This window comes from Ichthyophthirius multifiliis (genome assembly GCF_000220395.1).
Source record: "Ichthyophthirius multifiliis unplaced genomic scaffold scaff_1120509251017, whole genome shotgun sequence".
In the NCBI taxonomy this organism is placed as follows: domain Eukaryota; phylum Ciliophora; class Oligohymenophorea; order Hymenostomatida; genus Ichthyophthirius; species Ichthyophthirius multifiliis.
This window is the reverse complement of record NW_004086281.1, coordinates 27,596-35,931: the sequence shown is the minus strand read 5'-3', so window position 1 is coordinate 35,931 and position 8,336 is coordinate 27,596. Positions and strand designations below refer to the sequence as shown.

Below are 8,336 nucleotides of genomic sequence, written 5' to 3'. Positions count from 1 at the left end.
TCATTTAGATTGTTTTCTTCCATATTTTTCAAAGGGCCTGCCCTTTCATCATATAATTTAACGAAATAAATAATCGATCTGAGATATATTTTAGTTTAGAAAATAAAGTTCTCTTCCATAATTTATTTAAAAATACTAAAAGGTAATAAAATTACATTTGTTTCTATTGAAGCAATTGCAGTAGAAACAGACATTTAATTATTCATTAGAGTGCAATTTGCAAAATTTAAAATACCCCCGATTCCTATATTTAAAGAATAATCTAAACTTAATTTATCTATTACATTTCCTGCTGTAATAATATAGATTCCATCAAAAGGTTTATTTTTTTCATATAATTTTTATCCTAATAGAAAAGTTTCTTTTTTAGAAGTATCTTACAAATTTTTTAACTAATTACTTGTAAGAGAACTAAAAAAAGGAAATTATAACATAAATTATTAAAACGTAGGGATAGACCATTCGAAAGTCATATTTTCTAATAAAATTTAATTTTAATCTACTTTTTTTTACACATTATTGTAGTCTTCTTTGTCTATATATCCGTTCTTAATATATTTATTTAAAATTTTTTTTAGAATTAAATAAGGTTGAAAGCTGCTCTTTTAGTATGAATAGCTTTTATTACTTCAGAAAAATTGTTCGAAAGTTCCGATATGTATTTCTTGGCTTGGTTTATATTAAATTACAATTCATGATGAACTGTATTTAGAAAATCTTTTCTTAAAGGTAATTCTTTTTAAACTTCTTGTATTTAATTTCCAATTATTATAAATGTAGTAGATACTTCATAAATAAAAGCAAGATGATGTGTTAAATATTTCTTAGCAATTCTTCCTTTTAATATTTATTTTTATAAAATATTTTTTTTGTAAAAATACCAATTAGAGGTAAATTATTAATTGCAAACATAAATTAAATTATTTTATAATTTATAAAATTCATGTATATGATATCCCATAATTATAAAGGCTTTTTTGTATTTTCTAATTATATATTTATACTTTCTTCTAATAAATTCGCTGCTTATGAACTGGTTTAAGATTTATCATAATATTCCCAACAAAGTCTTTTTAGATTTCTTAAAAATTTAAAACGAATTTCAGTTAAAATATCAACATCATTAAATCCAGTATAAGATGACTTTCTATTATAATTTTTGATATTCTATTCTTGTCTTTAAATATTATCTTTAATATCCTATAAACCAGACATTGATTCTATTTTATCCCAATCTGCCAGTTAGAGATAAGTGTTAATTTTTAGCTTTTTTTCTTTTTCAGTACAACTAATAACTAATTCCTTTAAAGAATTATGCAATATTCTTTTCCTAATATGAGGAATTTAAATCAAATTCAACTTTTTAAGCACAAACCTAATTAAATACATGCTCAATAATATAATATTTTTTTTAAAAAAAAAAAAACCCACAAGTTGTTCCATTTATAATTAAAGTAAGACTTGCTATCCCTGCCATATAAAACATCGTAAGCTATTTAAATCTAACATTTCCTATATTATCATCTACCATAACCATAAGAGAAAGTGTCAAACCAATAACACCTCTCAAACCTGTCCAAACAAGTGCATATACTTCTTCTTTAGAAATTCCAAAGCCTAATATTTTAAGAAAAGGGTAAAAACACATAATCATTAAATATCTAGTAAAAATCATTATAATATAAAATATTAGTAATTTTATCCAATCATCTAAATGAATTGTCGAATGACCAATCATTTCAAATGAAATTATTATTCCAGAAAAAATAAATATTAAAGTTTCGCATACATATTATACAAATGACCAAATTGTATGTACAGCATGCTCACTTTCTGGATAGATCTTCGTCTTTCCATAAGCACTCATAAAGAGTCCCAAAAAAACTACTGCTAAAATACCCGAAACACCCAAAAAAGTAAACTCGGCAATATAAAAACAAATATAACATGTTATAAAAGTCACACATGAAGTAAGTACATCATCTCTTATAATTTTTCGAATCCAAAATGAACCTATTAATCCTGCAAAAATACCTAAAAGTGGTCCCCCTATTATTTATCTAAAAAAAGTAATTGTTAATTCTTAAAAAGAATTCTACGTATTTTTTTCTATATTTAAAAAAAGTTAATAAAAAGTCATTGCGGTTCCATAATTGAGAAGACTTTCACCTTGAATTAATGTATATAGTCTTATAGACGAACCTAATTGTTTTAAAATTTTTATTATAGAAAGATGATCAGTGGCACACAAAATACAGCCTATTGTAAATGCAGCTGACCATGATATTTCTTAGTCATAATTGAGTATTATTTTTAATGTAAAAGCTAATAAAATTGCATTTATTAGTACTCCTGGAACAGCAAGAATAAAAATGTTTATAAAAGATCGTTTAAATATATATATGTCAGTATTAAATCCACTTTCGAATATAAGTATGGGAATAAAAACTTATTGGATTACATGTGGATTTATCTCAAGTATTATTTATGTGGCTTCTCCTATAATACCAATTTATGTGTAAAAATAGCCTAAAAATATGCCGGAAATTATTAGCATCGGATTATATGGAAATTTAGTTTTTTTGTTTATTTCTCGTAATAATGTACCAATTAATAGGCAAAAAAAAATAAAAAATATTAAAAGAAGAGAGTCCATTTATTTATGTTTTATGCTTTTTTTATAAAATAAACTATTATATATGATTTCTTTTTAAAATAAATAATTGTTATTTTGTATAATATATAATTATATTTTTTAATAAAAATATTTTTACATAAATAAATAAATATTTTTTTATTTACTCAGAGTATAAAAATTAATATTTTATAAAAAATAGTTTGATTTAACAATGTTTAATAAAATATCTTTTGGAAACAATAATAAATAAGGACATCAAATAAAACATTAAAATTAAAACTGTTAAACATTTATTAAAAAAAGAAAAAATTATCAATTAAATTAAAATGTTTAAGATAATTAAAATAATTAAATTAATTAAAACTAAAATAAGAAAAAATAAAAATATTAATAAAAAAACAATCTAAAAAATAGAGTGGATGAAAATTTAATTGGTAACAAAAGAAAATAATTATTCGGTTATACAAATAAGAGTTTAAATTTTTAAAATTATATTAAAAGGATCTAAATTCCGAATGATTAACGAATATTTTTATACAAAATCAAGTCAAGAATCAGCAAAGCATTTTTCAGATAATTAAGAAGATTTTTTATTAGTTTAAATATATATTTTAATAAATAAAATAAAACTTCATATATTATTTAATAGTATCATAAAGGATTTTAAAGCTAAATTAAAAAATGGTCAGAAAAACCAATTGACATAATTATAAATGAAATATCAAATAATTAAATTTATAAAAATGCGTAATTAATTAATAAATATATGTTTTAATTATAATTTTAGAGTTATAGCTGATTTAGGATGTGGTGATGGATTACTTTATGAAAATTTCCAAAATGAAAATAAAAAAAAAATATATAGCTTTGATTTATGTTCACATAAAGATTTTATTTAGGTTGCAGACAGTAGAAATATTCCTTTAGAAAATGAATTTTGTGATGTAGTTGTTTTTTGTTTAGCTTTAATGGGAACTAATTATATAGAGTTTTTAACAGAAGCTAAAAGACTTTTAAAATAAAAAGGACATTTAATGATTACTGAAGTTAATTCAAGAATAACTAATATGGACTTATTTATTTAAATGATTGAAAATTTAGGTTTTAAATTAGTTAGGAAAAATGTTCCAAATAGTTATTTTTGTTTTTTGATTTTTCTAAAAATATCTGATTTAGATTAAAAAAACCATACATTATAAACAAAAGTAGAAAAATTAAATCAGATTTTCATAAAAAGTTTAAGATAAAAGTTTCCAAGAGAACATGTTAAAAATCTTTTGTAAGTTTCTTAAATTTTATTAAAACCTTGCATTTATAAGAAAAGATGATATTTTTTAATTTTTACATTTTTGCTTTAAACATAAGTAAGTTTTATAATTTAAAATTACATAATTTAATCAATTTTTATATGAATAGATGTATGGCTTTTTTTTTAAGAATTATAAAAATTATAAATAAAAAGCAAAAATATAAAAAAAAATTAAATAAAAAATAGTTTATAAAATAAAAAAAGTTGATAAAATATATAATTAATTATCTTTATTAAAAATAAATATAACTGAGTTTATAATATTTTATTTTTTAAATTAAAAAAATAAATAAAAAAATTAAATTCAACATAAAAAAAATGGCAAGTGTAAAATAATAAAATATATATTTTTTTTTTTTCAACTATATAAAAAAAAAGCGTGAAAAAAAGTTTGCGCCAGTAAAAATGCCATAAAAAAAGACAAATCAAAAAACAAATAATGATATTATTAGTATGCATGGCGAATAATAAGAAAATATTTAAATAAGTATACATTAAAAAAAGCATGGAAAAGTAAAAAAAAAGCTCACAAATTTAATTTTGAAAATAAATAAAAGGGAAAACAAACCGTCGAATAAGTTGGAAATGATGAAGAAATATAATTTACTGGAAAAGTGAATAAGCAAACATTAGCAATGGATATACTAAGTTAAAATTTAAAAAAAATTATTATTAAAAAAATTAAAATAAAAAATTAGAGGAAGGATATGTACAATCATTTATAGATTTTTTCTATATCACATAAACTCCCTAAGATAGTGATAATTTAGAGAGATATACAACAAGTATGCTTTTGGAATAGTAAGAGGATAAATTATTAAGTTTAAAAAAAGATTTGATAGAAGCTGAAGATGCCACAAAGTATATTTACAGTGATAAATCTTCTGCTATAGAAGGTTATTTTAAACTCGCCGAAAATTTCTTTGATAATTTCTAAGATTACAAAACAGCTTAATTTTTTTACAAAAGATGCATTTCTATATCTAAAGATAGCGAAGATAAAATTTCGGAAGGAAAAGGAAAATTGGGTTATGGTAAATGTTTTGATAGGTAAAATAAAACGCCAGAAGCCATTGAAATTTTAGAAAAAAGTTTGGCTGATGCCGAAGCTATTGATTAGTAATCTATAGTAGAATTAATTTCAAAAGAATTAATTTAAATTTACCATAAGGTAGCTTAAAATTTTGAAAAAGGGGAAAGCGAAAACATCTCAAATGCCTTATATTATTATGAAAAATGTCTAGATGTAGCCAAAAAGGCAGATAAAGAAGAAGATGAAGGAAATATTTGTCATAAAATAGGACTTCTTTATTATAAAATAGGCAATTATTAAAGATCTATTGATTTCTAAAAAAAATATCTTGAAATTTACTAACCAATGAATTCAGAAGTTTATTTAAAAAATGAAAAATATATGTATATATAAAAAAGGAAGGAAAATAAAGACAAATGGAAGCACATGCTGCTTTAGCTAAATGTTATTTAAAAATGAATGCTAATGATGATGCTTAAATCCATTTAGAAAAATACATAGAACATGCTGAAAAATTACATTTAAATAATTCTTAAGTAATATTCTTTTAGATTTTAAAATTTATTTTAAAAAAATTAATTTTATTTTAAAAAAAAAAAAATAGTCTGATGCTGCTTTACATTTGGCTACACTTTATGCATAAAAAGGAAATGTTCCGAAATCTTTAGAATATTATAAATAACATTTTGATGGCGCAAGAACTGAAAAGCCTGATAAAAAAGATAGGAAGTTAGTAGATAGGGCAAGGGTTACTTTGGGTATTGCTAAATCTAATGCTACTATAGGTAATTTTTTTAATTTTTATTTTTATAACAAAAGATTTATCATAGATAAGTATATTGAAATTGTTAAAAATAGTGATAAAGATATATATAAATTGTTAGAATGGAAAGCCAAAAAAGATAAATGAAATAAATAATTATTTAATTTACTGTTTATCAATACAATTTTATAAACAAAAAATAATAATTATCTTACGTATTTATTAAGATAAACTTTTAAAATAAAATATATTAAAAATTATAATAAAAATAAATTATATAATAAACAATATATTTTTAAACAAATTTAATTTTATTATATATTTTATAGTCAATAAGTAATTTTTTTATATATGTTATAATCAAAAAGTATTTTTTTACATAAAAGTGATAAGAAAGCATCTTTTTTTTTATATAATTTAAAATAAGATATCTTCTTCAATAAAACTTTTTCATTATTTTTCATTAATTAAGTTTAACAATATATTTTTCCCACCCTTCAGGAAATCCAAGATTTTTTTCATTAATTTATTTAAAAAACTTATCTTTTTACCAAAATCCAATTTTTAGTATATTTCCATCTTTTCCAATAATTTTTCCATTTCCATGCCATTTATCTTTTTACCAATATCCTAAAAAACATAAAAAAATAAAAAATAAAAAAAACTAAACCTATATATTGTTTCCCTGATTTACCATAAATATACTACCCAAACCCTTAAAATTTACCTTTTGAAAATTATCCACTATAAACATCTCCATAATTGGCATCTTTTTCCAAAAAGTAAAATTTTCCGTCCCCCTCCTAATTATTACCAACCCAATGCCCTATATATTTATTTTTATTCGCATAAACATAAATCCCAAACCCTTCTCTTTATCCATTTTTAACCTCCCCTTCATAATTTCCTCCAGAAGGATACTAAAATACCCCATTTCCTTATGGGACCCCATTTATGAAATCTCCTTTATAAAAATATTCCAAAATCTTCATATCGTAAAAAAATGTTCCATTGATCTACATATCATTAACCCAAAAACCCTCAAACTTGCTACCATTTAAATACTAAACAGTACCTTTTTAGACTTTACAATCTTATAAAAAATATCCTGTATAAACTCCCTCTTCATAATATTTAACACCTAAGCCCGAAATATGAAACTGATTAAAATTTCCTTCAAAAATAAGCTTATCCTCTTTTAAAGCACTAAAAAATTTGCACTAAACCGGAAAGTCGTCTTTCCAAATTCCATTAAAAATAATATTCCCTTTTGAATTGTAATATTTACCTTCTCCATTTCTAAAATAAATATTCTTCAATTCTCCTTAATAATAGGAATTATCCTAATAAATAATTTTTCCTTCTTTCAAATTTCCAAAGCTCCAATCACCAACATATAGAATTCCATCTTCATTCAAAAGCTCCCCCAACCCATTATATTAATGCTCATAAAATTTTCCCTTATAAACCCTTCCATTTGGAAATTTCAAAACACCAAAACCATGGTATAAACCGTTTTTGAAATCTCCTATATATTCGCAATTATTTTTTGTTTCCTTCCCTTTATTTATAGCCAAGTCATCCTAAAATTCCCCTTCAAAAATATAAATATCTTCTTTAGATAATTTCCCTAAACCCTATTTAAAACCTTTTGAATCCAATGTACCTTAAAAAATTACTCCTGAAGGATAAAAAATATATGTATTTTTGGCGATTTTTAAAGGTCCGAAATGTTTTTTATCACTAAAAATTTTTGACAAATTTTAAATTTAGTTTTCTTTTATTTTACCATTTTCATCAAAAAAAAAAATGTATTAATCAACAAAAAGTAAAAATTCGAAAGCATCTATCACCTATGTATTCGGAAGTAAATTTTTTTATATAATCTATTAAATTAATTCTTCAGGAACATTACATAAACTGCCATAACAACAACAAAATTCTTAAACTGGAACTTCATGTGCAAAAGGAAACATTTAAACCCATAAATTAAACACTTTCGAATTTCCCAAAGTTTCTTACAAATAGTTCTAAGTGGTTGAAAAATTATTAACTTAACAATAAATATTAAAAAAAGCTTTTAATTTTTATAAGTTATTATTTATAATTAATATTTGTTCATGTGAATTTATTTGACTAGAAGTTTCCGTATTACATTCCAATTCAATGAAAAGATTAGGATAGTTCACTATATTATTATTATTATCTGAATATTTATCCTCAATTAATTCTTTTAAGAATTCATATAGGTCATCAATGCAATATAAATTCGAAAAAATATCCTTATCAAGCTACATTCTGCAATAAAAAGATCGAAAAATTTACATTTAGTTATATATTGTCCATATATTCGATTTTATTTCTTTCATAAAATTAGGAATATATATTGAAAGAGTTAGATGGCTTATAATCCATTCAATTATAGAGATTTTTTAACTTATTAAAGAATAATAGTTTAACATGTTTTTGAATTTAGAGGCATTATCAAATGTTTTTTCCTTTAGTTCGTCGTTTTTAGCTATTATTTGCTATATTTCTTAGGAGTTTTCTGTAAATTAAAATGAATTTTTTTAAGCTTTTTATATTTTGTTGT

The 8,336-nt window shown here is 21.8% G+C and overlaps 4 protein-coding genes across 4 annotated transcripts, besides 8 other annotated features; 2 read left to right on the top strand and 2 right to left on the bottom strand. All coding sequences in view use genetic code 6, as the record gives it.

The window, feature by feature from the left end:
- Positions 1-2,589, bottom strand: IMG5_129400 (sodium hydrogen exchanger family protein, putative; the record flags this gene model as incomplete). Its single annotated transcript, XM_004032093.1, has 6 exons — positions 1,428-2,589; positions 882-1,375; positions 629-837; positions 401-548; positions 156-244; positions 1-42 (listed from the first exon to the last, which is right to left on the bottom strand). The coding sequence occupies exons 1-6, from the start codon at positions 2,555-2,557 to the stop codon at positions 1-3; spliced, it is 2,112 nt and encodes a 703-aa protein (XP_004032141.1). The 5' UTR covers positions 2,558-2,589.
- Positions 843-877: a microsatellite.
- Positions 843-880: a microsatellite.
- A 363-nt stretch (positions 2,590-2,952) lies between the features above and the next one.
- Positions 2,953-3,001: a microsatellite.
- Positions 2,958-3,001: a microsatellite.
- Positions 3,000-3,966, top strand: IMG5_129390 (ribosomal RNA processing protein, putative; the record flags this gene model as incomplete). The annotated part of the gene is made up of 4 exons (XM_004032092.1): positions 3,000-3,072; positions 3,140-3,234; positions 3,288-3,385; positions 3,426-3,966. Exons 2-4 carry the CDS (start codon positions 3,154-3,156, stop codon positions 3,964-3,966), a joined length of 720 nt encoding a protein of 239 aa, XP_004032140.1. The 5' UTR covers positions 3,000-3,072; positions 3,140-3,153.
- Positions 3,967-4,120: 154 nt separating this feature from the next.
- Positions 4,121-4,162: a microsatellite.
- A 163-nt stretch (positions 4,163-4,325) lies between these two features.
- Positions 4,326-5,890, top strand: IMG5_129380 (hypothetical protein; the record flags this gene model as incomplete). The annotated part of the gene is made up of 5 exons (XM_004032091.1): positions 4,326-4,460; positions 4,505-4,595; positions 4,646-5,337; positions 5,379-5,516; positions 5,585-5,890. Exons 1-5 carry the CDS (start codon positions 4,353-4,355, stop codon positions 5,888-5,890), a joined length of 1,335 nt encoding a protein of 444 aa, XP_004032139.1. The 5' UTR covers positions 4,326-4,352.
- Positions 5,891-6,049: 159 nt separating this feature from the next.
- Positions 6,050-6,121: a microsatellite.
- IMG5_129370 (MORN repeat protein) lies at positions 6,099-7,719 on the bottom strand (the record flags this gene model as incomplete). Its single annotated transcript, XM_004032090.1, has 3 exons — positions 6,099-6,373; positions 6,414-6,818; positions 7,032-7,719. The coding sequence occupies 3 exons, from the start codon at positions 7,717-7,719 to the stop codon at positions 6,204-6,206; spliced, it is 1,263 nt and encodes a 420-aa protein (XP_004032138.1). The 3' UTR covers positions 6,099-6,203.
- Positions 6,374-6,412: a microsatellite.
- Positions 6,377-6,406: a microsatellite.
- Positions 7,720-8,336: the final 617 nt, after the last annotated feature.